General features: G+C 43.1%; 1 protein-coding gene and 1 pseudogene across 3 annotated transcripts in view; one reads left to right on the top strand and one right to left on the bottom strand.

Moving 5' to 3' along the window:
• Positions 1 to 13,623, bottom strand: part of CDKL1 (cyclin dependent kinase like 1) — a 53,027-nt gene extending 39,404 nt beyond the window's left edge. For all 3 annotated transcript variants that reach the window (XM_047079692.1, XM_047079693.1, XM_047079694.1), the window contains exon 1: positions 13,453 to 13,623. In XM_047079692.1, the coding sequence (XP_046935648.1) occupies positions 13,453 to 13,623 (171 nt within the window). The remainder of the gene's footprint in view (positions 1 to 13,452) is intronic.
• A 13,891-nt stretch (positions 13,624 to 27,514) lies between these two features.
• LOC124512086 (40S ribosomal protein S11-like) lies at positions 27,515 to 27,998 on the top strand (annotated as a pseudogene).

The raw sequence follows: 27,998 nt of genomic DNA, 5'->3' as shown, positions 1-27,998 counted from the left end.
AAGCAATTTGAGTAGCTAAGAAAGTAATAGCTTAATTACATTTTTTTTTTTAGCAATGTGCACTCTAAAATCGCTTATTTTCTTCTATTGCTCTGTGATATTTTTTAATTTTCTACAGTGTAAGGTGTAGGCAGGATGTGTGTAGGAGCGTTTAGGGGACTGATACACAGTGGCATGTGCTTAATCTCCATATAAACTAAGTGTCTCTATGACGGTAATGAGCCAGCCTGTTGATTTCTGCTACTTTTGTTCTTGAAGTATTTGTACGGCAGCTTTATTACTTAGGAGTTCACTACACAGCAGAAATACAATCTTTCTGTATAAACAAATTGTGAGCTAAGCCAAAACATCTTATAATAAACAAACAAAACAGCCTGTTACTATTTGCAGGTAGTATGTTATCTTGTAAAACTCAAATTAAACAGGTCTCCACTTGTTGAACAAATAGGGAAAGATGATGATAAGGGGAATTTGTTTAGTTTCTATCACTGTGGGCAAGGGAATGCCCTGCTTTGTCCTCCGCACTATTGACAACCAGTTTCCATGAACCCCCAATACCTATCTATGTATTAGCAATGAACATCGAAGGGCCAGATCTGCCAGTCTCTACTGAGAACATCTGCATATAATGAAAGCTGTACATTCCAAAGGCCCAAAACTGAATCTGTGGGTCAAACGTTACCTGCAGATGTGTTCTGTTTGGCCTGAACGGTGTTCGACATTTTAAAAAATTGCTTGTCAACATTTTTAAAGTCAGATTTCATACTGAAATGAACCACGGCTCCTTGGAAAAATGGCTGGTTCCACACCTGGGGCAGGATGAGCCTGGTACATTTTGTTATGACACACAATAAAAAAATATTCAAGGAGGGGAGGCTGGGTGGCTCAGTCGGTTAAGCGTCTGATTCTTGGTTTTGGCTCAGGTCATGATCTCATGGTATTGTGAGTTCGAGCCCCATGTTGGGCTCTGCGCTGACAGCATGGGGCCTTCTTGGGGTTCTTCTCTCTCTGCCCCTCCCCCTACTTGTGCTGGCACCTCTCTCAAAAAATAAATAAATAAACTTTAAAAAAGTATTCAAGGAATGGTAGCATCTCTCAGGACAGAGGAGTGGGATCTAAAGAGTCCCACAGGGCCAAACATGTGACAATTTGAGAATCAAAAAGAAGAATGACAGTGATGGTTTGGAACAAACTGAAGAAAAAAAAAATCCACAAATTCACAGTGATACTGAACAGTGTATGAGGTGGTGGGAGGGGTAGTATGTGAAGGAAAGGTTGTTTTGTTGTTGTTGTTGTTGTGAGCAGAAAAACTGTTAAATAATGAATGTAGAAAGAACTGTTAAAAATCATCATTTTATGGGGCACCTGGATGGCTCAGTTTGTTAGGCGTCCAACTCTTGATTTAGGCTCAGGTCATAATCTCACAGTTCATAAAATTGAGCCCCACATCAGGCTCTGCTCTGTCAGCACAGAGCTTGCTTGGGATTCTCTCTTGCTCTCTCTCTGCCTGTGCCCTGCTCATTCTCTCTCTCTCTCTCTCAAAGAAATATTAAAAAAGAGAAAATCACCTGTTACAATAACTCTTATTATAATCTATTCAAGCAAAGATTACTGGGTGAAAGTTGTTGGTGCACAAGGTGGTCAAAGAGTCTCAGCGTATCTCCCCACAGATTACACATTAACTGTAAAGGAGAAGATGTTTCTTTACAGTTAGGAAATATGGAAGACCCATCAGGACCAAGAGATCAAAGCTGAGAGCACCAGTTATGGGACACACTGATACTGTGTAGAGAACTAGTGTCCTCCTGCTGAGAACTAGTGTGACGGACCCATCCTCACTCCTATAGTGGAAATAGCCAGACAATCTATGTTGAAGCACATTCTAACAAACTGGTCTGCACTCTTCAAAAATGCCAATATTAAGAGAGACTAAAGAGACATGATAACTAAATGCAATGTGTGGTCATTGATTAGATCCTGGATTTAAATATATAGGTGTAGTTATAGTTACAGTTATATAGTTATAGCTACATAACTATTATTGGAACAATATGAGAAATTTGAGCACAGCCTGTATGTCAGATAATGGTATTGAGTCAATGATAAATCATATTGTGGAAATCATATTGTGGTTACACAGAAGAATTCTAGCAGATTCATGCTGCATACTTAAGGAAATGATTCAGCCAAAAAAGTGTGGTGTGTGTGTGTGTGTGTGTGTGTGTGTCAGAGACAGAAAGGAAATGAAGCAGAATTTTCACAACTGATTAATGAATCCAGTTAAGGGAATGCAGGAATTCATTATACTATTCTTTCCACTTCTATATATGTATTTTGTAATTTTTTTTCAAAACAAAGAATTGTGGGGGGAAAAACCCAGAGATTTTACATAAAATTATTTGGGGGTTTTTAGAAAAAGACTCTGAAAATCTAGCACCCTGGGCTTGCATTCTGTGGGTGGAGGGGTAGCCACCCACCTACACACCCTACAAGCCATGAAGTCTCTGGTCTGCCCAAGTCCACTTTCTATCTTGTCGTACATTCAGCCTGCTTCAATCCTTTGTCTCCAGTGTGATCCCCACAAACATTTGAGTTTGCAATCTCACATAAACCATAACAGAGAATTTTGAACATGGCTAAAGCAATTTCTAGAAATGTGTTACAAATCCATTTCAACAAGCCAATTAAACAATCTGAAGAGAAGGAACCTAGAAATGACATCTACACTAGCAACGGCAGCACTAAATGTCACAGAACTTCCCATTGAGACTTCTATTGAGTTGTGGAATATTATTCCACTAATACTGGGAAAATATTCCTTCAACTAATACTAGGGGAACAGAAGCCTTTAAAAATTATGAAATATCTAGGGCACCTGGGTGGCTCAGTCGGCTGAGTGTCCGACTTGGGCTCAGGTCATGATCTCACAGTTCCTGGGTTTGAGCCCCATGTTGGGCTCTGTACTGTCAGCATAGAGCCTGCCTCAGACCCTCTGTCCCCCCATCTCTTTGTCCCTCCCTGGCTCATGCATGTGCTCTCTCTCTCTCTCAAAAATAAATAGACATAAAGAAAATTTAAAATTATGAAGTCTCTAATTAGATCCTAACACTAGGGAGCATTTACACGGTACTCTGTTAGCATTCGGTGGAATGGGGGCCCTGGCACAAGAGCACATGGAATTAAACACTTCATAAGTTCTTTGCATAACAGGGAACCATGTCAGATGTATTTGCCACAGTGCCTTCTCATCCCTGGGATGGTAATTTGCCCAGTTTACTGCAGTGAACCTCTCAGGACAGACCGTGTGAAGTCCTTCACCTACAGTGCCTATCTTTGGTATTAAGTCCCACCTCTCTGCCTTTCCACATATGCGTCTTTCCCTATGCAACTGTTTTGTTTGTTTGTTTGACCCTCTATTTTTCGGCCCTTGCATCCTTAAGGCTGTTTGACCACTGTTCAATGTTTGGCCCAAGAGCACTCTTGCTCCCCTCAGCAAAAAGTCAGCATAACAGTGCCAAACACAGACATAAATCAAGGTGAATTGGTGGGCCAGGTTCCAAGCCGCACCAGAGCTTGCCCAAGGTCACCCCACAGCTCTGAGCTATTTCAGAAACTGCAAGTCTCAACTGTGGCTCCTGTCCCCATGCAGTCACACAGCCTGACAGCCTCATTGGAAGGTTACTGAAAGCGAGGAGACAACAGGAAAAAAAAAAAAAGGGAATGTTCTGAACATTCCGTAGGTTCTTACTATTCATGATTAATTAAAATCAAATGAGAGCATGTTTCTGGCACATAGAACACACTCAATATTCTCACCAACCCCAAAGGAGCTTTTCCCCCATATTTATCCCCAAATGAGTCTTTTTTCCCCTTATCATTTCCCAATGAAATTTTAACTCCACACATCTACTGTATATGTGCTGTACAGAATCTGTGCTTTATACAGTAAAAGTTACACTACCCCTACCCATTCCCTGAGACCAATTTTCATCCTCTTGGGGGTGATGTTGTTCTCATTAAGAAAGCAGGTACTGTAATGTTTATAGTAAAGCTGTAAATGGACATTTTCCCCCGTGCTTATTCTTGTCTTTGTTGGTCGCAAACCATAAATTTTGCCCTTTAAAATAATCTACAGGGTCATGGAATGAGAGTTGGAAAGAACTGCCATTCCAGCAAGAATCTGCACCCAGGCTCCATGGAAGCCATAAGTCCCACAGCTAACACCCTGCCAGATAGGACAAATCCTGAGGACGGTCACTGAGAGACTTCAGAGTGTGGTGTTTGGTATAACGTGATGGTTCTGATGTGTGGGAGCAGCAAAGCATGGACTTGGGGACAGACAGAACTGTGTCTGCATTCCAGCTTACTAACCAGGAGGCCATGGCATATCATTAACCAGCCTGAATCCATATGTAAAATGAGATAACAATACCCACCTACTAAGGTCATGATAAATATGATTTGTGCCTCCTGGGTAATGATACTTGGCACTTTGCCTAAGTCTACTGGGTCACCAAATGGCGATACGTCATTCCTTCTGCTTGCTTCTATCTTGTTTTGTCTTCTGGAGGCAGGTTACCACAGACAATGTCCTAGCTGCTGCTTTCAGCCCTTGACTGATGTCGGTCTGATCTACTCTCAGGCCCCCATACCATGTTCCACACTGCTAAAGGTCTGCCCAGGCACCGCATAGTGGTTCTGTCCTGTCCTTTACCTCAACTCCTCTGGGAGCATCTACTCTTCCTACCACTCCTGTTGGAAATCTCTGCTTCCTCTTCCAATTGTTCTACCATTTTCATGCCACAGAAAGAAGGTTTAACATCATAAAGGCTGGGGGGCTTCAGTAATACAATTCTCCTGGGTTGGCTGGCTCACATTGTTTTCAACCACAAGGCCCTTTCTTTCCTGGACAAATAGATAGTCCCCAGGAGTTGGGTTGGGTTCAGTTAAGCCACCTGTTTTATGCAGAGCCAGTACTTACTTCCCAACACAAGGCCTGTGATGACTCTAGCCTATCGTGCCAGACTTCTTGATGTAAGGTGATTTTCTTGCAGGATCCTTGTGTCTCTGCGTAATCTAGCTTCTGTCATGACTGCCCCACTTCCCATCTAAAATATCTTTATATGCTTGAAACCCTAGTCATGGAAGGGGGTTGAATTTTTCCTATAGGGTTCATGGGTCACATGCAAATCAGGACATGTCACATACTTAGGTGGAAGAAGTTCTACACACATAGCTTGGAGATAACTGTAGGTCCTGTAAAGATTAAGGATATGTTAAGAACCTAGCAACATTCCAAGTAGCCTAATCTAGCTGGTCCATGAATCGGTCTTTTATTACACTATTACAGCTATTTTTGGCCTTAGTGCAGGTTATTAACTCAAGGTCATGGCTCCAGGAATTCTCTCCCTCCAAAAAAACATCAAGTTTCTTTGTCTGCTGGACTGATACCATTAGCATACAAATATACTTATTCTCCCATATTAAAAACAACTATTAAAACTCTCTTGATCCTATTTCTCAGTTTTTTTTAAATAATCAAACTCGCCAAAAGAGTTGCCTATATCACCATCACCGTCTCCACTTTGCTCTCCCCATCCTCGGTCAAATCCTCTCTGATGAAGCCTTCATTCCTGCCACTCCACCTAACAGCTCCTGTCAAGATCTCAAATGACCCTCATATCTTCAAAGCCACTGACTAATTCTAAGTCTATACTAATCATGACCTTTGACACTTTGGACCATTCCCTTGTTCTTCTTTATAAGAGCTTTTATTTGAATTCCAGTTAGTTAACACAGTATAATATTAGTTTCAGGTGTAAACTGTAGTGATTCAACACCTCCACACCCAGTGCTCATCACAAGTGCACTCCTTAATCCCCATCACCTATTTCACTCATCCCCCCACCTACCTCCCCTTTGGTAACCATCAATTTGTTCTCTATAGTTAAGACTCTGTTTCTTGGCTTGCCTCTTTCTTTTTTCCCCCATGATCATTTTTGTTTGTTTCTTAAATTCCATGTCTGAGTGATATCATATGGTATTTATGGTATTTGTCTTTCTCTGACTTATTTCACTTAGCATAATCTCCTCTAGCTCCATCCACGTCACTGCAAAGGGCAAGATTTCATTCTGACCATCCCCTCATTCTTGAAACTTTTCTTCACTAAGCATTTAAGTGTGGGGAAATAGGTGCAAGAATTCCTTATATTTACATAAATGGGTTAAACAAGCTTAGGGCGGAAAGCTGCCACCACAGGGCGGAAGTGCCCAAGGTTAGTTAGTGAGATATTATAATAGGATCAAGAGTAACACAAGTTACACAAGTTATATCACCTGCAGGAAACTACTTTCCATCTGGCACCAATATATTTTGATCACACACTGCACTTGCTCTCCAGACCCTTTGCTTCTTACACACACAACTGTCTGATCGTTTTCTTCACATTCACCACGTATGTAAGATCTTGAGAGCTCAATAAATATGGAAGCAAACCCCTTGTTTGGGGCTCTTATCTGTCCCAGACATTAGCCTCAATTCTGTGCCTGCTCTCTTACTGGACAAGAGAGAACTCCAGACTCATAGTCTGTGACATTTAAGAACATTGCTCTAGAGATTTTCCTACGTTAATGATCACCCCCTTTTATTCCTCCTTTGCTGGTTCCTCCTCATCTTCCTGACCTCCAAATGCTGGAACTCCAGGGTTCAGTCTTTGGTGTTTGTCTCTCCATTCCCCATGGCAACCCAGGCTCAGGCCCTTAAATGCTTTTGTTATGCTGATATCTCCCAATTTTATATCTCCAACCTGGATTTCCCCCAAATGCCGGACTTGTATATTTAAATGCCTACCTAATAGTCTCCTTAGATTTGCATCTCAAATTTACCATATCCAAAATAGAATTCTTGATTTCCTTTCCCCTAGATTTGCACCTGGGTCTCCCTATCACAATGAATGACCCGATCTTTTCATTCTTGTAGTTAGTTACTCAAGTCAGGAACTTTGGATTCGTTCTTTTAAAAAATTTTTAATGTTTATTTGTTTTTGAGAGAAAGAGCATGAGTGGGGAGGGGCAGAGAGAGGGAAGGAGACACAGAATCTGATGCAGGCTCCAGTCTATGAGCTGTCAGTACAGAGCCTGAGGCGGGATTTGAACCCATGAACCTTGAGATCATGACCTGAGCCAAAGTTGGACGCCCAACCGGCTGAGCCACCCAGGTGCCCCATTGGATCCGTTCTTGATTCCTCATCCAACAACCAGATTCCTATGTACCCTTCTCTCAGAATTAATCTTGAATCTAACCACCTAATCTAACTGTTGGATTGCTCTAACAGTCTTCTGATTGTCTTGCTTAAAGAGCTGGAGCAATCAGTAGCTGGAGGAATTCTTCTGGAATGTATGTCATGCCAAGGCACCTCTCTGCTCAAAATCCTTTCATGGCTCCCATCTCATTCAAAGTAAAATCCACAGTTCCTACCAAGACCCACAAGCCCTTACCCCTCTAACTTCTGACCCCTTACCACTCTAACTTCATCTTCTATGACCTTTGCCCTTTGTTTACTGTGCCTCAGACCTACTGATCTCTTTACTCCTCCTAGAACACACCAGAACACACCACGCCTAATACACATCACTTGATCCTGCCTGTGGCCTTTGTACTTACTATTCCCTCTGCCTGGAAAGCCTGCATCACTCACTCCTTCCCATTTCCTTCTGTTATCTCTTCAAATGTCATTCTTCAGAAAGGCTCTTCCTAACCCCTCTCTATAAAAAAAGCAAGCCAGCCCCTTCATCACCTTTTACCCCTTTACCACGCTTTGTATTTTACCACTTGACATATAATTATTTCTTTACTGTCAGTCTCTCCTTACTTGGAGGGCAAGGGCTAAGAACAATGCCTGCTACATACAGAAGTTCTGTAAAAAGCTCCCAGATTAACATGTGGCAACCCTCTTATGCACAAGTGTCTCATCAAAAACAATGAAAATGTTGAATTCCTTTTTTTTTTTTTTCCACATTGGAAAGTCAGTTTAAGAAAGGGTAGGAGAGCTGCTTTGAGCTCAGGTACTGCAGTATAATTTTATTACTGTCACTAAATAGTACTTAATTTAGAGTATGTCTTTAGAGTATGAGGGGGCTGATTATAACTGTTCCAAGCGTTTATATTTTTAAAAGCCTAACTATGTAACTGGGAAAAAATAAGATTCAGAATTAAACATTAAAGGATTGACTGCAATAGGACCTCTTGGTGAACAGTGAATTATATTTAGTTTAAAAAGCAGTTTGTTAGGGGCACCTGGGTGGCTCAGTTGGTTAAGCATCCGACTTTGGCTCAGGTCATGATCTCATGGTTCATGAGTTTGGGCCCCATGTCAGGCAGGCTCTGTGCTGACAGCTCAGAGCCTAGAGCCTGCTTTGGAATCTGTGTCTCTGTGTGTGTGTGTCTCTCTCTCTCTGCCCCTCCTCTGCTTGTACTCTGTCTCTTCCTCTCAAAAATAAACACTTAGGGGCGCCTGGGTGGCTCAGTCGGTTAAGCGTCCGACTTCAGCTGAGGTCATGATCTCGCAGTCTGTGAGTTCGAGCCCTGCATCGGGCTCTGTGCTGACCACTCAGAGCCTGGAGCCTTTTTCGGATTCTGTGTCTCCCTCTCTCTCTAACCCTCCCCCGTTCATGCTCTGTCTCTCTCTGTCTCAAAAATAAATAAATGTTAAAAAATAAAAAAATAAACACTTAAAAAAATTTTGAAAGCAGTTTGCTAGTACAAACACTACATTTATCTCATAAAAATGTGTCACTTTTTTTTTCAAATGGTGCAAAAGAATGTTATTTAAAAAGTGTTTCAAGTTTTCAGGAAAAAATGTTTTCTAAAAATACTAGCAAACCAGTTTTTTGATAATTATTATCCTCAAGAGCATTTACCAATGGATGGTTACGTCCTTATATAAGCTTCCACACCAAGAACGGAAACCATTGCAGGTGTGCTGCCTTGAAATTATGCAGCTAAACGCTGGACAACACACTCCCATGATCTCATCTGCTTCCAAGAAAACAACCATAATTTTCAGAACAGTCCAACAGCAACTATCGGGAGTTACTCTAAACTGTAAAGTTTTAAAAACACACACACAAGGAATTCTCTGAGGATGGAGGGAGGCCAAATATTATTACAAAATCCAAGGACCATGCAGTTCTTCTGTCGTGTGCTAGTATTTCATTGTATCAGCTATGGATCCTCTAAGCAGGGCATCACCTGATCTGGGGAAGCTTCTCCTTCTCAGACATAGTGCTAACTTTCCTGACATTGAGCCGCACAAAACAAATGACGTCACCATTTTCATCAGTGGATAGTGAAGTGAGAAAATAAGGGCAATGGTACACACACACACACACACACACACACACACACACACACACATAATTACACAATCCATTATTCACATACGGCAGGAAGGTATCTGTATAGATGTTATTTGTAGTTGCCAACTACTCTCTCAGGAAGACTGTGCTTTTTTCGAAAATTGTGTTTTTCCTAGGTTTTTTTTGTTTTTAATTTTTATTTTAGAGAGAGTGAGTGAGCAGGGGAGAGGGGCAGAGGGAGGAGAGAAAGAATCCCAAGCAGGCTCCACACTCAGCACAGAGCCCATTGTGGGGCTCAATCTCACAACTGTGAGATCGTGAACTGAGCTGAAATCAGGAGTTGGACACTTAACTGAATGAGCCACCCAAGGGCCCCTATGTTTTTTTTTTTTTTTTAATTTTTTTTTTCAACGTTTATTTATTTTTGGGACAGAGAGAGACAGAGCATGAACGGGGGAGGGGCAGAGAGAGAGGGAGACACAGAATCGGAAACAGGCTCCAGGCTCCGAGCCATCCGCCCAGAGCCTGACGCGGGGCTCGAACTCACGGACCGCGAGATCGTGACCTGGCTGAAGTCGGCCGCTTAACCGACTGCGCCACCCAGGCGCCCCTATGTTTTTTTTTTAAATACTAAAATGTCCTGTCTTTTATGAAATGATGGTGAAAGTAGTTGGTAGTTGGTTTTTTAAAATGCGGACACTATCCCAATCTGTAAAAAAAAAAAAAATTTTTTAAATTTTACAGGTACATGAAATCCAAAAATCCACACGTGAAATGTGTGCATGTGTGTGTGTGTGTGTGTGTGTATGTGTGTGTGATGGAATATAGTTCAGCCATAAAAAGAAGAAAATCCTGCCACTTACAACAACATGGATAGACTTTGAGGCAATTATGCTAAGTGAAATAAGTCAGACAGAGAAAGACAAATACTGAATGTTTTCATTTATGCATGGAATCTAAAAAAGCTGAATTCATAAAAATAGAAGGTAGAATGGTGGTTGGCAGTAGCTGGAGGGTGGGGAGATGGGTACAAACTTCCAGTTATAAGATGAGTAAGTTCCAAGTGATTAAATATACATGTGGTAACTACAGTTAACAATACACATTATATAAATGAAAGCTGCTAAGAGAGTAAATCTTAAATGTTCTAACTACCAAAACAATGGTAATTATGCGAGGTGATGGAGGGGTTAACTACCTTATTGTGGTAATCATTTCATAATACATGTGTAACAAATATCACATTGTATGCCTTAAATTTACACAACGTTACATGTCAATTATATCTTAATAAATGGGGGGGGAGAGAAAAAAATCCAAAAGTCTACAAATGACAACCTTCTAATTAAAGGCATCTTGGTTAGCTTCTTTCTTTTCAGAAGAAAGCCAAACTCCTTAGCCAGGCATTCAAAGTCTTCTACATGTGGTCTTAATCTATTTGTCTTGATTTCCTTATAATAGGAGCAGTCAGGGGGTCAGCCCCTGCCAGTCCTCACCTACTCTGGCTAAGGCTTCTGAGGTAACCTTCAGCCTCAACCTCCCTGGTTCCTAGTTCCTGACCTTAGTAAGGGTCATTAAAAGCCCCAGCTCTGCAAGAGGTGTGCAAGGAAAACACCAGGAACTCAAACTCACTGAGCTGCAACTTTCCCCTGGGCCCACAGAGCTGTGCTTTGCTCACAGTTTAGTATTCTTCTTCCCACAGCCCACTGGAGCTCTCCCTTGAATTCCAGCTCAGATGGGGGCCCTAAACTGTTTGCCTAGATGTCACCAGTTTCCTGTTCTCTGGGACTACAACATGTCCTCTGGAGTCAGGCACCAAACCCCAAAGGCCACCTGGGACCAAGGTGCCGCTTTGGGCTAAGCATCACTTAACCCAGGCCAGACCTATCTTCCAGGAAATTCCTCACACCCCCTTCTACTGAACCCTGGCTTCCTTTGCTTTCCTTCTCTCCCTCTCCTGTTGTCATCCAGCAGGCAATCCTGGCTAAGACTTTAGGGTTATAACCTGTGTTCCCTCAATATACTGCTTTCCACACATACACCTTTTCCTGGGACAGACTGTCTGCCCTAATGCCTTATTTCTCATTCCATGCATCCTTAAATACCTCAAAATGTAGCTTAAACATACCTCTAATCACTTTATTTAGAGGGTTCTTGTCAGGCAGGCATGGGGATACAAGGTAAATGACACAAACCCCGCCCCAATAGGAACCCAGTTTATCAGGAGTGAGAGCCAAGGGGAAATTTATCTTCCTTCCCTTCTGTGAATTAAGCATCTGAAACATAGGATGTACAACTTCTTATAAACACTGTTTTAGGCACAATGAGGCTCTATACATACTTACTGAATAAATATATGGAGAAAATGTGACTTCATTTAAACTCTCAATTCACTTTTTCAGCAAATATTTAAGGACCTATTATGTGTTAGGAATATCACAGAAAGCTAAAAAGTTAGGGCGTTAGAGAGCAGACTCTATCAATAATCTAGTCTTCTCTCATATAGATTAGGGGAGTCTACATTTGTGCACTTGATTTTGAAGAATGGGGAGCTCTGTGCTTTGAAAATGGGCTCCTGTGCCCATAACTCTTTCCTTTAAGGCGTATCAATACTCAGTTATTCGGGAGAATGCATTCTGACTTCCTAATATATTGTGAACAACCACCCTACCTAAGAGCTTATTTTGTTAACATTATTTTTCAGTCCAACAGTAACATTTATTTATTGGGGGCCCAGCCCGCTGCACACTTGCTTAGAAGTCCACACAGAAAAACAGAGCTTTCCATCCTGGAGGAACTCAATTAACTCAGGGAGCTACACCTGTAAACCCAGTATTGCTAAAGGGTGCTGAGAGGGTTCCGAGGCATTCACAGGTGACCTTCAGCATCAGAAAAAGAGTACCTCTCCACTAGAACCAGATTGTCTTTTCTTTAGAGTAAATGAATCCTTTAAATACGATTATCGCCTTCTGCCCTAAGGGAAACCTGAGAAAGTGAAAAACCCCCATCAGCCCAAAAGAAAGGGTGAGAACCTGTCCCTGTGTGTAGACAGTGGGGAAGGGCAGAGTAGTCCAGGCCCTGAGATGGGCCCTGCTGGTCTCAGCCCTTCCTAGGGGAGGGCCTAACAGGGTGGGGGTGGGGAAACCCTGGAAGTGTCCTCTCACAATAGATAGCATCCTGCTGGTAAAGACCATCCTAAACCTAAAGAGAGAGTTTTCCTATTTTCCACCCATTTAAATTTACCCAAAGCCTGCTACTTCACATTCAGATAACCCCATACACTCCAGCCATGGGGAAGAGAAGACTATTAGAGAGGCCTGGAGAAAACAGAGAGGCAGCGATAAGAGAAAATCCCCTGAATGTTCCACTCATCTCCCACTAGGTTGCTCTTTCCTGATCATTTATTTGGTTATACATGCTGGAACACAGAGGCCCTGTTTGAAACCAAGTTAACCCCACTGTGTTCATTACATGGCATGTCCTGTGTTGGGATTTGGGTCTCATCTTCACAGAAATTCAGAAAAGTGGCCTCTTTCTATTACGGAAAAAAAATACTTTCAGCTTGTAAGTAACAACTGTTTCCACTGCTCTGATTTTATGGTCTCCTATAGCTAACTAATAAACATTTTAAAAGTGATCATTTCACTTTTTTAAGAAGAACCCTTTTCCTAGAGAAAGGACATTAGGGTGTTCAGCAGCAGATAAAACGTGAGGTGCAAAGAAAACCTGTCAGCTTCCAACAGTTTGAAAACAGGTGAATGATTAATTATCTTAATGGACTGAGAATATCAACAGAAGATGGCCTGAAAGTTTAAAGCTCATGAATGCCAGAAAATTGGAGTTGTTCCTGTACTATCAAAGTTGAGGGCTCTTGAAGACTCAGATCTAGAGCTGACATCAAGAAGCGATGGGGAAGAAAAATAAAATACCCCACAGCATCTCTGAAAAGGAATAGCATCTTTCTCTGCACTGATGTCTCTGCTTTCTGGTTCATTATGCATTTGGTGACCTGTACATCTTAACACATTTACTAAACATAACACGACTCACTTAAGTTTTTTAGTCCCTGATAATTCACTTTAAATAATCCATTACCTTGAGCATGCGGATTTCTCGAAGGGCGATTTTCTTTATGACAGGGTCATCTTCTGATTCCAGAAATCTCTTGATGGCTACAATCTGGCCCGTGTCCCTGTTTCTGCATTTGAAAACAACTCCATAGGATCCTTCGCCAATTTTCCCAATTTTTTCATACTTCTCCATCATAGAGGAGGAATAAATCTTAAAATGGATCTTCACATAGTTTGAAAATGTCGCTTATGAAATACTGGCACGAACAGACTGACTGTACTAGAGCCCCACTCAACGATGGGTCTTTGTCAAGCACCTAGAACAGAAGGGCACTTGTTAAAGAATTAGGAATCGACCCCTGTCCTTAAAGCCTCGCCCCTCAGCAACCGCAACGAGATCCGGGATGACAGCCTAGAGCTCGTCTCCGGTAATCCAATTCTAATCGTCTGGTACACACCCTGCAAGTTAAAATGCAACCCGTTATCCTAAATCGGACGGAGTTGTAAGATAATCTATCTTGTTTAATGTTATAGTTCATCCGATCTAAGACACATGAGCCTGCTAGAGGACGGAGAAGGAAGACTCAGGGATTCCCCGGTTCTAATTTCGGGTCTCATTTCCTTTGGGCAAGGAGACACCGCCCGGGTCCCCGCGGGGGCGAGGCAGGCGCCCGAAGGGGGAGCCCGGCGACCCCAGGCGCGGGCAGGCCTCGGCGGGGAGCGGGGCCGCGCCTTCCCGCCGCCCCCGCGGGGCCCGGCCGCCAGCGCCACCCGGTTGCCCACCCGCGCCCGGTCCGCGCAGCGCAGCCTCGAGCGGCACCACGTGGCGGCCAGGCCCGCCGTCCGGGCCCGCGCGCCTTTCCCCGCCCGGGACTCACGGCGCCGCGCGGCCCGGCCTGGCCCTGCTCCCGCCTCGCCGCCTCTCTGCCGGCTCCGCTCGCCGCCGCCCCGGCCGCAATCCCTATGGGAACCGGCCCCCGCCCCGGACTGGCCTGGGCGGGGCCGCCGCGCCCCGGCTGCCCTTCTGGAGCGGGCCGCCAGCCAGGCTGCGGGGAAGGGCCCTGGGGGGTGGGGGGGCCCTAGGGCCCGGTTGCCCGCGCGACCCTCTGCCGGGAGAGGAGGCCTGCGGGACTGCAAACTCCAGCAGGTCGTGTAGAACGCAGCTATAGCAGAGTCGGCTGGGAAGACGCCTGCGCCGGGAGCACCCCTCCCCAACCCTCGTGCAATCTGTACTTCACCGGCGGGGCAGATCCTACCGGTACTACGCGGGATTACTCCCCCGTGCCCTCCGCTAGGATGTAAACGGATTGAGGGCAGCTTCTGTGTCTGTGCTCATCAGTGCTGTAGCATCCAGTCCAGTGAATGATGAATGAATGAAAGCAGAGTGAGGAAAAGAGGGAGAGGAAGGTATGATGACTGAAACTGGTTGCAGTCAGCACTTCCTTCCACTAGTTTGGGATCCATCACCATTAACTTCCTCTATAGCTGGGCTTTCTGATATGGGAGACTTACAGAGCCCGCCTTGGTTTAGGAGGGGTTTTTTTTCTTTTCTTTTTTTTTTTCCTCTTCCTTCCTTCCTTCCTTCCTTCCTTCCTTCCTTCCTTCCTTCCTTCCTTCCTTCCTTCCTTCCTTCCTCTTTATTTTTTCTTTCCTCCCCTCCCTTTCTGACTTTTCTTAAGTGATCTCTACACCCAGTGTGGGGCTCAAACTCAGGACCCTGAAATGAGGAGTCTTATGCTGTACCGACTGAGCCAGCCAGATGCCCCTGTCTTAGCTTACTTATTCCCATCCTTGTCCCAACTGGGTCCTACTCACCCAGGTCTAAGCACAATAGTGGGAAGTTAATGGACCTGGGGAAATAATGAAATAATTTGCTACTAGGCAGACTGCCCCAGTACTTTATCATCTATCCCATTCCATATGCCCAGCACTGAGATGGCTGTTTGCTGGGGAAGTGATATCTGAGGAGAGGAAAGTGCCATACTGTCTATGAAACAGGGACCAATTCCACACCAAGCAGCATACCATTAAAAGTAAATCTGGATACGGTTCAGGAAGGAGCTGAAACTGGGAGGAGAGGAATTAGGGCTGCCTTGGCTGAAGTCACATATAGATAGGGTCCAGGGATGAGCTAGAGGTGGTCTGTGAACCTCCTAGAAACTGTTTGCAGATGGCAACCACTGATGCATTTCCTGTCTCTATAGTTTTGTGTTTTCCAGATTGTCATATAAATGGATTTTTACATTATGTAAGCTTTTGAGGCTAACTAAGCTTCCTTTATTTAACATAATGCATTTGAGATTGATCCATGTTGTTGCATTTATCACTAGTTCATTTTTTTTTTCATTGAGTAGTATTCCATTGTATAGATAAACCACACTTTATCCCAGTTGAAGAACATTTTAGTTGTTTCTAGTTTTGCGGCCATTATAAACATTCATGCATGGTCTTTTGTGTGAACATACGTTTTTATTTCTCTTGGGAAAATACTAGGACTACTGTTAGGTCATCGGATAAGTATATGTTATTGTAAGTAATTGCCAAAATGTTTTCCAAAGTGACCATTCCATTTCACATTCCTGCCAACAATGTTCAATTACTCTGCATCTTTGCCAGCACTTGGCAGTCAGTTCTTTTGATTTTTATCCATTCTAATAGGTAGGTAATTGTCTCTTGTGGTTTTAATTTGCTTTTCCCTAATGACTAATGTTGAATAGTTTTTCCATGCACTTTTTACTCTCTGGATGTTTTCTCACTTATAAGTTCTAGCTTTTTGTAAATTCCTTGGGGTTTTCTAAGTAGACAGCCCTGTCATCTGCAAATAGGGACAGGTTTAGTGCTTCCTAACTGGTATACATTTTATTTCTTTTTCTTGACTTATTGCACTTGGTAGGTGCATTAAATAGGAACAATGAGAGCAGCCATTTTTATTACTGATCTTAGGAGGAAAGCATTCAGTCTTGTACCATTAGGTAGGATGTTAGTTAGATCACTTCGTAGATGCTGTGGCAGGCAGCCTCCAAGATGGCCCTTAAGGAGCCCTGCCTCCTGGTATTCATGCCCTTATGTGTTCCCCTTCCCTTCAGTGTAGGCCTGACCTAATAACCTTCTTCTAAGGAATAAGATATGGCATAAGTAATGGAATATCACTTCCAAGATTAGTTTACAAAGAGACAGATTTCCGCCTTGGGAACTCTCTTGCTCACTTTCCCTGATGGAATCAAGATGCCGTGTTGTGAGATCCCTATAGCAAGGTTCTGAAGAGGCAAACAGCCAAGAAATTAGGCACTCAGTTTCATATTCTGTGAGGCACTGAATCTTGCCAACAACCATGTGAGTGAGCTCCCGCTCCAGGGAGCCCTCATATGAGACTGTAGCTCCAAGTGACAATGAAATTTCAATCTTATGAGCGACCTTGAATCAGAGGCATTTAGCTAGTCATATCTGGATTCCTAATCTCCAGGAACCATGAGATAACAAAGGTTTAATATTTATGTTTTGGGGTTGTTATGCTGCAATATAAATTTAACACAGAAGCCCTTTATTAGATCGAGAATGTTTTCTGTAATCTCCTTTTACTGAGAATTTTTAAAAATATATTGAATCGATGTTGAATTTGCCAAATATTTTTCTATATCTATTGAGATGAGCACATGATTTTTCCTATTTAGTTTGTCGATATAGTGAATTACATTCATAGATTTAAAAATGTTAAATCAACCTTGCATTCCTGGAATAAACCCAACTTGCATGATGTTCCATCATTTTGATACATGCTGGAGTCAATTAGTCATATTTTATTGAGGGCTTTTGCATTAATATATCTGAGAGATATTGATCTGTAGTTTTCCTATAATGTCTTTGTCTAGCTTTGGAGCCAGGGTAATACTAATCTCATAAACTGAGTGGGAAGTGTTTCCTTCTCCTCTGTTTTCTGGAGAAGCTTACATTAAATTGTATTATTTACTTCTTAAATGTTTGTTGTGATTTTTCAGTAGAGCCACCTGAGTATGCAGTTTTCCTTGTTGAAATGTTTTAAATCATAAATTCTATTTCTTCTATAAAGTATAGGGCTAATGGGGCGCCTGGGTGGCGCAGTCGGTTAAGCGTCCGACTTCAGCCAGGTCACGATCTCGCGGTCCGTGAGTTCGAGCCCCGCGTCGGGCTCTGGGCTGATGATGGCCCAAAGCCTGGAGCCTGCTTCCGATTCTGTGTCTCCCTCTCTCTTTGCCCCTCCCCCGTTCATGCTCTGTCTCTCTCTGTCCCAAAAATAAATAAACGTTGAAAAAAAAAAATAAAGTATAGGGCTATTCAGGATATCTGTTTCTTCTTGAGTGAATTTTGGTAGTTTGTGTCTTCAAGGAATTTGTCTATTTTGTCTAGATATTTAAATTTATGGGCATAAGGTTGTTCATATATACTAATATTACACTATTATCTTTTTAATGTTGTTCATACATAATACTATTACATTATTACCCTTTTAATATCTATAGTACACATAGTGGTGTTCCCTATGTCATTCTTGATATTAGTAATTGTTTTTTTCTCCTTTTTCTTGATCAGTGTGACTAAGTCTTATTGATTTTATTCATCTTTTAAAAGAAACAGCTTTTGATTTAATTTATTTTCTATTTTTTTCTCTTTTTCATTTCAATGATTTCACCTCTTTTTTCTGCTTGCTTTGCTTTTAGCTGCCTTTTCTAGTTTTTTAAGATGGACACCTAGAGGTCACTAATTTTGTTTTTATTTTTTATGTTTATTTATTTATTTTGAGAGAGAGAGAGAGATCATGCACTAGCAGGGAAGAGGCAGAGAGAGAGGGAGACAGAAATCCCAAGCAGCCTCCACACTCATCACAGAGCCCAGTACGGGCTCTAGGTCACAAGCCATGAGATCGTGACCTGAGCTGAAAATCAAGAGTCAGACGCTTAACTGACTGAGCCGTGCAGGTGCCCCTAGATCATTATGTATTTCTTCTTTATAATATAAGCCTTTGCTGCCATACATTTTTCTCAAAGCACTACTTTAAATACATCCCAGAACTATTTATATGTTGTGTTTTCATTTTCATTCAGCTCAAAGTATTTTCAGTTTCTTTTGTGATTTCCTATCTGACCCATGGGTTATTTGAGGTGTGTTGTTTAATTTCAAACTAGTTGCGGATTTTCTAGATAATCTTTTTATTACTGTTTTCTAGCTCAACTCCACCATTTTCAGAGAACTCTCTTTGTATGATTTAAATTCTCCGAAATGTGTTAAGATTTGTTTTATGACCCAGCATATGGTCTATGTTGGTGAATGTTTCTTTTTTGACAGTTAAAAAAAATTATTTTTAAGTGATATGAGAAAGTCAGTGTGAGTTGCTCCAGAGCTGCCTTGTCTGAAGTTCATACCAGGCTACGGTTAGTCTGGAAAATTAACTTTATGGACTCTACAAGGTTCAGTACCCAAGGGGCCTGGAATTGTACCAAGCTCGGTGGTAGTTAAAGTAGGGAGCAAGTGCACTATTTATTTACGCCTAAGTAGGCAGTGGACCAGAAAGTCAGCGTGACTGGCAGCTGGACCAGTTGTTTTGTTTGGAGGAAGTTGGAGCAAAATAGTAGAGGACAGCTTTGAAAAGGAGACAGACAGTTGATGTCACCATTTAGCACCAAACAGAGAGGATACTGTGGCCTCTCTACTGTCAAATCACAGGCAGTGCTTTCAGTTGGCAGGACTGAAACTGGTTTTGATGTAAAAGAATTACAGCTCCTGGGAAATAAAGTTCTTGGGAAGCTGAGAAATGGTCTGATATGTGGGCTCTTTTTCTCAAGCGAGAGCAAAGAACAGCGAAAGAACATTATCATTTCCTACTTACAGTGATCTTTTATTTGTAACTCTGCATAATTAGAATACGTCAATGTCCCTGTATTACATAAACAGTGCTGTGGTATTTTAATCACTTAAGGAAGCAATAAGCATTCAGTAAGGAAACACACGATAAGACAAAGAGCCTGGGATTTGGAGTCGGAAGACTAGGATTTCTACCTTCTTACTAGTGTTTGATCTTGTGCAAGATAGTTACTGTTGCCTAAACAATAACAACAGCCAGTTAACTAGTGTGAACCTCGTGACAGGCATTGTGCTTGGAGTATTTTCTGTGTGAGCCCCACAACAACCCTGGGAGATGGGCATCCACATCATCACTAGATAATTTCAGATGAGGTTTCAGATGAGGAAAGTGAGCTTTAGAATGGGTAAGTGAGGGGCACCCGGGTGGCTCAGTCTGTTGAGCGTCTGACTTTGGCTCAGGTCATGATCTCACGGTTCCTGAGTTCAAGCTCGGCGTCAGGCTCTGTGCTCGGAGCTTGGAGCCTGGAGCCTACTTAGGATTCTATCTCTGTCTCTCTGCCCCTCCTCTGCTCACGCTCTGTCTCTCTCTTTCTCTCTCAAATATAAAATGAATCATAAAAAACAAAAAAAGAATGGGTGATTTGTCTGAGGGCACAAAGCTAGTGAGTTGTGAAGCAGGCATGGGATTGTAGGCAGTGAGTCCAGAACCTTTACTCCTAACTGTTTTTGCTAATATCACCGAATGTTTGGGGGTGGCTGTCAGGATTTTGGAATGAGGGTATAGGACCCTGGGAGTTGATCCACTGTACTTCCCACACACAGTGTAGCGCTCTCCTTTTTTTTTTTTTTTCAGCTGCCTGGAAGATGAGTCTTGTCATTACGCTTCCTTCTCACAGAAGACCAGAAACTTCATCTGTGTGCGGCTCTGACACTTTGGAGAATTAACCTCCCCAAGGTCAGGGCAGAGTGCTGACACCTCATCCGAGTGCTGAACACAGGGCGATGCTGGAAGTTTCTCTGCTTGTTAGTTTTCCAATTATATTTCCTTAAGGAAAGGGAGTTGAGTCACAGTGATCTTACAATGACACAATACAGCTGCTCGAGGAAATCCTTGACTTTACTTTCCCTGCTTTAGGTGGATTTGGAAAGGAAATCATTTCATGGCACATTCAGAAAATGGTTAATGACTACCATTCAGGGACACTTATGTTTCAGGTTCAATAACCACATGATGTCTAATCTTTATAACATTCCTACATGGTTGGATATATTAACTGGTTGGAATTATTAACTGCCCCATTTTATAAAAGAAGAAGCTGGGGATCTGGGAGGTTGGTCAAAGTAGACAAGGCCATCCAGGTATCCAGGGCTAAAGAAAGGCAGGTTTCAAACTCAGCCCCACCTATTTCCAAAGCCCATGCTCTGGAGGTGCTAACACGTAACTGTGGCAACTAAGAACACCCTGTGAACAGCCTAAAGAGAAGCCAGGTGTCACCCAAGTTCATCCTGACAAATCACTACTAAATGTTACAAAGCCAGGCGTGTAAGTAACTTTTCCCTTTATCTGGAGACTGGTGAATCAATTCCAAAATACTGGAAAATAAATGTAAATAAAATAAGGGCCTATCGTCCTTGACTTTCTCTGTGGGCCTAGCCAACAGTAAAAGTGAGTATTTTCATCCCTATTAACATAACCTTAGTCATTTTGTGTGGGTGTTTTCCCTTTAAGTACTTCTTGCATTTCCCATTTGGCAAACCATCCTTTTAAAGCACCTCCTCTTCTAAGGGCTTTCTTTGTTTCTGAATCTCCCTTTAACAACCTCAACACCTTTTTGCCTTTCCAGATTTTAAAACCACCACCCAGTACCTTCGCCCTTGAACCTACATGCCACAAGAGCTCAGCAACATTAACACTAAAACCTTGGGAGATTTATGTGGCTGACCCTGGACTACCAGTGGGTGAGTCACTGTATCCGATGATCCATGATCCGTCTTCAGGAAAGTGTCAAAACCTCAGGGTGTACATCTCTTTGCCACTTTGGACAATGGATTGCTAACCATACTTATCTTAAATAAGGCAATCTATGTACGTTTCTGTTTTATGATTTTGAATCGTATGTTCTAGGGGAAAAAGGTACATTCCCAAAGGTAAATTTATGAGACTGAAGAAATAGGAAAGAACATTAGTGACTTTCTGAACTTCAGCTTAAAGCTGTTACACACAAACAGCTGTTTGGAAAGCAGGCTTTCCCTGAGTGCTGGCATGTGCCCGCCACCACGCTGGGCACCAGAGGCTCAGAAAGGGGGTGAGACTTGCTCAAAGATGACCAGAGACTCAAGGTGCCAGCTGAAACCAGCACCCGGCTCTGCTCACTCTCAGGTTCAGCTTCTCCTGTTTCCTTCCCTGCTGTTGATGCACCGTGTCAGCGTGTGTAGCCAGCGCTCCTGTCTCTCCACCCTCAGCTTCTCCTTTTATAAAATGGGGCCATTAATTCCAACTAGTTAATATGTCCAACACGTAGGATTATTATAAAGATTGGATATCATGTGGTTACTGAGCCTGAAACATAAGTGTCCCTAAGTGGTGGTTATGAACTATTTTCTGTACGTGCCCATGAAACGATTTCCTTTCCAAGTCCACTTACAGCAAGAAGGAAACTAGAGAGGAGAACATGGAGGGCTTTTCAGTAGAACCTTGGTTTGTGAGCATAATTCATTCCAGAAACATGCTTGTGATCCAAAGCACATGTATATCAAAGGGAATTTCAAGAACCATTGGCTCAGTTGTGATCATGTGATGTTTGGCGTCAGGTACTACTCGTATTGCAAGACATCGCTCATTTTTATCAAGTTAAAATTTATTAGAAATGTTTGTTCGTCTTGCGAAACACTCACAGAACAAGTTACTCACAATCCAAGGTGTTACTACTTCCCAAGGGTATTTGAAGAAATTTGAAGACACAGAGAAAAGGCAAAGGACTCATTCAAAGTAAAAAAAAAAAAAAAAAATTGTTTTAGGCAGCAAACAGGCCAAAATTCTGGTTTGTATTCTGATTTGTATTCTTTCCACCTGCCATGCCACAACGCTGCTTCAAATTAGGTAACTCTATTATCTAAAAAAATATATTTTTTTTTATAATTTTTTTTTTCAACGTTTATTTATTTTTGGGACAGAGAGAGACAGAGCATGAACGGGGGAGGGGCAAAGAGAGAGGGAGACACAGAATCGGAAGCAGGCTCCAGGCTCTGGGCCATCATCAGCCCAGAGCCCGACGCGGGGCTCGAACTCACGGACCGCGAGATCGTGACCTGGCTGAAGTCGGACGCTTAACCGACTGCGCCACCCAGGCGCCCCTAAAAAAATATTTTTTTTAATGTTTATTTATTTTTGAGAGAAAGAGAGAGAGAGTGAGAGATGGAGCATGAGTAGGGGAGGGGCAGAGAGAGGGAGACACAGAATCTGAAGCAGGCTCTAGACTCTGAGCTGTCAGCACAGAGCCCGACGTGGGGCTCAAACTCACGAACTGCGAGATCATGACCTAAGCCTAAGTCAAACGCTTAACCGACTGAGCCACCCAGGCTCCCCTAGGTGACTCTAATTATATGGCTAAAGAAATAGAAATCTGCTTTGAAAAAACCCAGTATCGAAATAGAAATATTCATGTGTGTGATAAGGTGGGGGAGGAGGAAAGAGAGGACAGGGAGTGTGAATTATTTGCACTTTAAAAATACTTTTTCCTTATCGTGAGATTTCTTTTCATATAGATTGTTATAAAAATGCACCCCTTTCTCGAATGGAGTTAATAGTTTAAGTCCTCTCAACTTTCCCTCCTTACAGAGACTCTGTGATGCTTATTCACTGGTTTCTAAATAACTTTTTGTACAAACAAACAGAAACTACTGGCACCCTAGATACATTTCCCATGTCAACCATTGAATTCTCAGGCGTCTGTTGATCCAAAAGATCTAAACAGTTTCATAAGATCCTCTTGAAGCTGCATACATGCCAAGGATTGAGTGAAGATCATAGTTACGACCACAGGAGGAAATCCTATCATTGTGAGCAGCTTTCACAGGAACGGCTCATCAAGTATTAGCAGTGAGGTCCTGGAGGCATCGAAAACAAATCCATATGCAGGTCCTTATAAAAAATACACATTTAAATATCTCCCCCTGCATAATAGAAATCCTGCATCTCACACAGCAACATCTTTATTTTCCTACAGTATCATCTGACCTGATTTTCCTACAAAGAGAGTGAACTCTGGAGCCAGACAGGCTGGGATCCATTCTAGTTCTGCTGTGAGCCGTCTGTCAGGAGTCAGGCAAGTTCCTTGACCTCGTTATGCTTCATATGTGTCATCTGCAACACAGGAATTAGCTACCTTCCAAGTTGTTATGGGGATTACAGGCATGCTATATCCATATTAGCTTTTACTGTTATTATCGCCATGCTAATAATAATCTACACACTATTTTCTGTTCAGGTGGGAATTTCAATTACTACTAAAATGTATTCCAGGAGCACCTGGGTGGCTCAGTCGGTTAAGCGTCCAACTTTGGCTCAGGTCATGATCTCACAGTTCGTGAGTTGCAGCCCCGCATCAGGCACTGCTGTCAGCCCAGAGACCGTTTGGGATCCTCTGTCCCTTTCTCTCTCTGCCCCTACCCCACTTGTGCTCTCTCTCTCTCTCTCAAAAATAAACATTAAAAAAAACCCACAGGGGCGCCTGGGTGGCTCAGTCGGTTGAGCGGCCGACTTCGGCTCAGGTCATGATCTCATGGTCCATGAGTTCAAGCCCCGTATCGCGCTCTGTGCTGACAGCTCGGAGCCTGGAGCCTGTTTCAGACTCTGTGTCTCCCTCTCTCTGACCCTCCCCCGTTCATGCTCTGTCTCTCTCTGTCTCAAAAATAAATACACATTTAAAAAAAAATAAATAAATAAAAATAAAAATAAAAAAAAAACCCACAAAGAGTAAATCTTAAATAAAACGTATTCCATACCTCACTGAGAGCACATGTAAATTTATAGATTCATTCAACACCTACCAGTCAAGGAAGAATATCCTTTTAGTCACTCAGAGGCCTAAGCAACACTTGCAGGGTTCTTCTCAGGAAGCCAGTGCTTCTCACTGGGAGAGCAGCCCTGTTTCCACCACAAGGCGCTGCCGCTGGATGGAAGGTCTCCAAGGAAGGAGGCAGGGTATGATGGAGGGCCAATCAGACCCGGGTTCAAACCTGGGTTCTACCCTTTTTTTTTTTTTTTTTTTTTTTTTTTGCTGTGTGAAACCAGGAAAATTACTTCTTGTATTAGTCTGGGACTTTTTTTCTTCTTTCAGTTTCTTTTTTTTTAATTAAATTTTTTGAGGTAATTGCTGATTCCCATGCAGCTGTAGAGATTCTGTAAACTGTCTCCCCAGTTTCCCCCAGTGGTAACATCTTGCCAAATTATGGTTCAGCATCACAGCGGGATATGCATGTTGATGAAGTCAACCTACAGAACAGTTCTTTTTTTTTTTAATTTTTTTTTTAATGTTTTACTTTATTTTTGAGACAGAGAGAGACAGAGTATGAACAGGGGAGGGGCAGAGAGAGGGAGACACAGAATCTGAAATGGGCTCCAGGCTCTGAGCCGTCAGCACAGAGCCCGACGCGGGGCTTGAACTCACGGACCGTGAGATCATGACCTGAGCCGAAGTCGGACGCTTAACCGACCGAGCCACCCAGGTGCCCCAACCTACAGAACAGTTCTATCACCACAGCATCCCTCATATCGCCCTTCATCCCCCTCTCTGACCCCTGCTTGGGAATAAGTTCTGTGGGCATAGGTGGGTAAATAAATACCCAGAGACGACATGGTTGGACTGCACAGCAAATGTCTGTTTAACCTCCTAAGGCACTGCCATATGGCTTTTCAAAATGGCTGTGCCATTCTGCACGCTCTCCAGCAAAATGCGAGAGTCCCAGGTGCTCTACGTCTCTGAAAGTGTTTGGCGCCATCAGTCTTTTCTTTGTTTTTAAATTGTGCTGAGAGGCACATAACATAAAATTTACTGTCTTTATCATGTTCAGTGGACAGTTGAGTGGAACTGAGTGCTTTCCTGCTGTTCTGCCACCATTACCACCAGCTTAGAGCTCTTTTCATCTTGTAAAATGGAAACTGTACCCAGTGTCCAATAACTTCCCCTTCCCCCCACCCCAGCCCCTGGCGATTGTCATTCTACTTCCTGTCTCTATGGTTTTCACTACTCTAGGTACCTTTCATATTTTAGCAATTGTGAGCAATGCTGCTATTGATACAGATGCACAGATATCTCTTTGAGACCCTGACTTCAATCTTGTGGGTATACCCAGAAGTGGGATTGCTGGATCATAGGGTAGTTCTATTTTTAATTTTTTGAGGAACTACCATACCGTTTGCCACAGCAGCTGCCCCATTTTACATTCTCACCAACAGTACACAAGGGTTCCAATTTCTCCACATCCTCACTAACATTCGTTACTTTCTTTTTTTTTTATTTTCTTGATGGTAGTCATTCTAGTGGGTGTGGGGTGGCATCTCACTGTGGTTTTCATTTGTGGACTGGGATCTTAGTTGCCAACCATAGAAGCCGCTTCAGCTAGTTTAAGCAGAAAGGGATTGATTAAGAGATATTAAATAGTTTGTAGCATCTCCAGGAAAGTCAGATAGTTAGGGCTCGGGGCTGCATAGCTAGACCCCGGGGCTGCTGCTGGCGGTGCTACAGGTGGCGGGACACTACACGCAAGACTCTCCATCATTCAGGCTACTGAAGACCAGACTCCTCTCTTCCATCCAAGCCAGAAGAGGGGATTCGGGACAGCACCGCTGCTTCATGCTGCTCTCTTTCCGACTGAGACTTGTGTGAGTCTGGCTGGGAGCATCTGTACCCCGGCTGCTAAGACGCTGGGAAAGGGAGTCTGAGTTTCTGCCTCCTAGAGTCCAGATTCCTAGTGAAGGAAATTATTCCAGCATAGGAAAAGTTTTCACAGACAGCCACAAGGCATAAGAAATATATACTCTACTCCCCCACCCTGTTTATAAATAGGGATAGTCATAGCTACCTAACAGACTTGTTTTAAAGATGAACTGAGGTCCCCGAGGTAAAATGTGTAACACCATGTCTGGCACATGGCAGGTGCCAATCATGTTATCCTTCTCCTTTGTCTCAATAAAATGCAAGCTGTGAGTTACTTCCTGGGTGACATTAGGGTGTTATGTAGGCAGCTATAGGATATACTTTTAGGAACCTCAAAAGAGCTCTATGACTCCCTTAATGTCCTAGCTAATATAAAGCTCCATGTTACTATTTTACTTAAGTTGTGATTCTTGAGAAAATGCAAATATCTGAAAAAGGAGGGCCATTAGGCTATAAATGACGTGTTAATACAAGACCACCTCATATGTTGGAAAGAATGCTCACCTGGGCATCAAGAGGTCTGAGCTCAAATCCCATCTCCTTGTAAATAACTGTGTGATCCTGAGCAACTGGTTACCCTTTCTCGGCTTTTCTCCTCTACGAGAAGGAGTGTGAGGTACCGAATCACCATCTAGCTCTTTGGAGCTATAAATGGAGGCTTTGGAGAGCAGGTTCTGATGTGGAGCAGAAAGGACAAAGCAGATGGGACGCCTGGGTGGCTCAGTCGGTTAAGCGTCCGACTTCGGCTCAGATCATGACTTTGTGGTTTGTGAGTTTGAGCCCCACGTCAGGCTCTGTGCTGACAGCTCAGAGCCTGCTTCAGATTCTGTGTCTCCCTCTCTCTCTGCCCCTCCCCTGCTCATGCTCTGTCTCTCAAAAATAAATAAACATTAAAAAAAATTTAAGGGGCACCTGGGTGGCTCAGTCGGTTGAGCGACCGACTTCGGCTCAGGCCATAAATGGTTTGTGAGTTTGAGCCCCGCGTCGGGCTCTGTGCTGACAGCTTACTCAGAGCCTGGAGCCTGCTTCTGATTCTCTGTCTCCCTGTCTCTCTATGCCCCTCCCCCACTCATGCTCTGTCTCTGTCTCAGAAATAAACATAAAAAACAAATTAAAAAGAGAAAGCAGAAATATCTGTGCCCTTGAAAGATTCGAACTCCTGGGGGAAAAAAAGGACACCAAAGGACCTCAGAATGATGAGGGAGGGTGTGCTCTTTCCAGTGCCTCTGCGGCCGCTAGCAGGACTCAGTAAAAACATTAGCACAACAAGTGGCAGAAAAGTCAAGATTTTGTGGATTACCTTTTCTTCAGGCGGCCGAGGAGATGGTGGTCATTCAGACTGAGCCTGCCTACCAAAAGTCACCAACTGTCTTTCAAAATAAGAAAAGGGTCCTGCTTGGAGGACCTGGCAAGGAGAATCTCCCATGATACTACAGAAACTGGTCTGGGCTTCAAGATACCCAAGGAGGCCATCGAGGGCACCTATATTGACAAAAAATGCCCCTTTCCTGGTAATGTCTCCATCTGAGGGTGGATTCTGTCTGGTGTGGTGACCAGGATGAAGATGCATAGGACCACTGTCACCCCCTGAAACTGTCTCCACTACATCAGAAAGTACAATCACTTTGAGAAACACCACAAGAACATGTCCATGCACCTGTCCCCCTGCTTCAGGGATGTCCAGATCAGTGACATCGTCACAGTGGGCGAGTGCCCACCCCTGAGCACGACTGTGCGCTTCAACGTGCTCAAAGTCACGAAGGCCACTGGCACCAAGAAGAAGTTCCAGAAGTTTTGA

Source organism: Lynx rufus, unplaced genomic scaffold, assembly GCF_022079265.1.
Source record: "Lynx rufus isolate CCGP_SWC_20201006 ecotype Redwood Valley unplaced genomic scaffold, mLynRuf1.p SCAF_17, whole genome shotgun sequence".
NCBI lineage: Eukaryota > Metazoa > Chordata > Mammalia > Carnivora > Felidae > Lynx > Lynx rufus.
The sequence above is the reverse complement of the archived record's forward strand: the minus strand, read 5'-3'. Positions and strand labels throughout refer to the sequence as shown.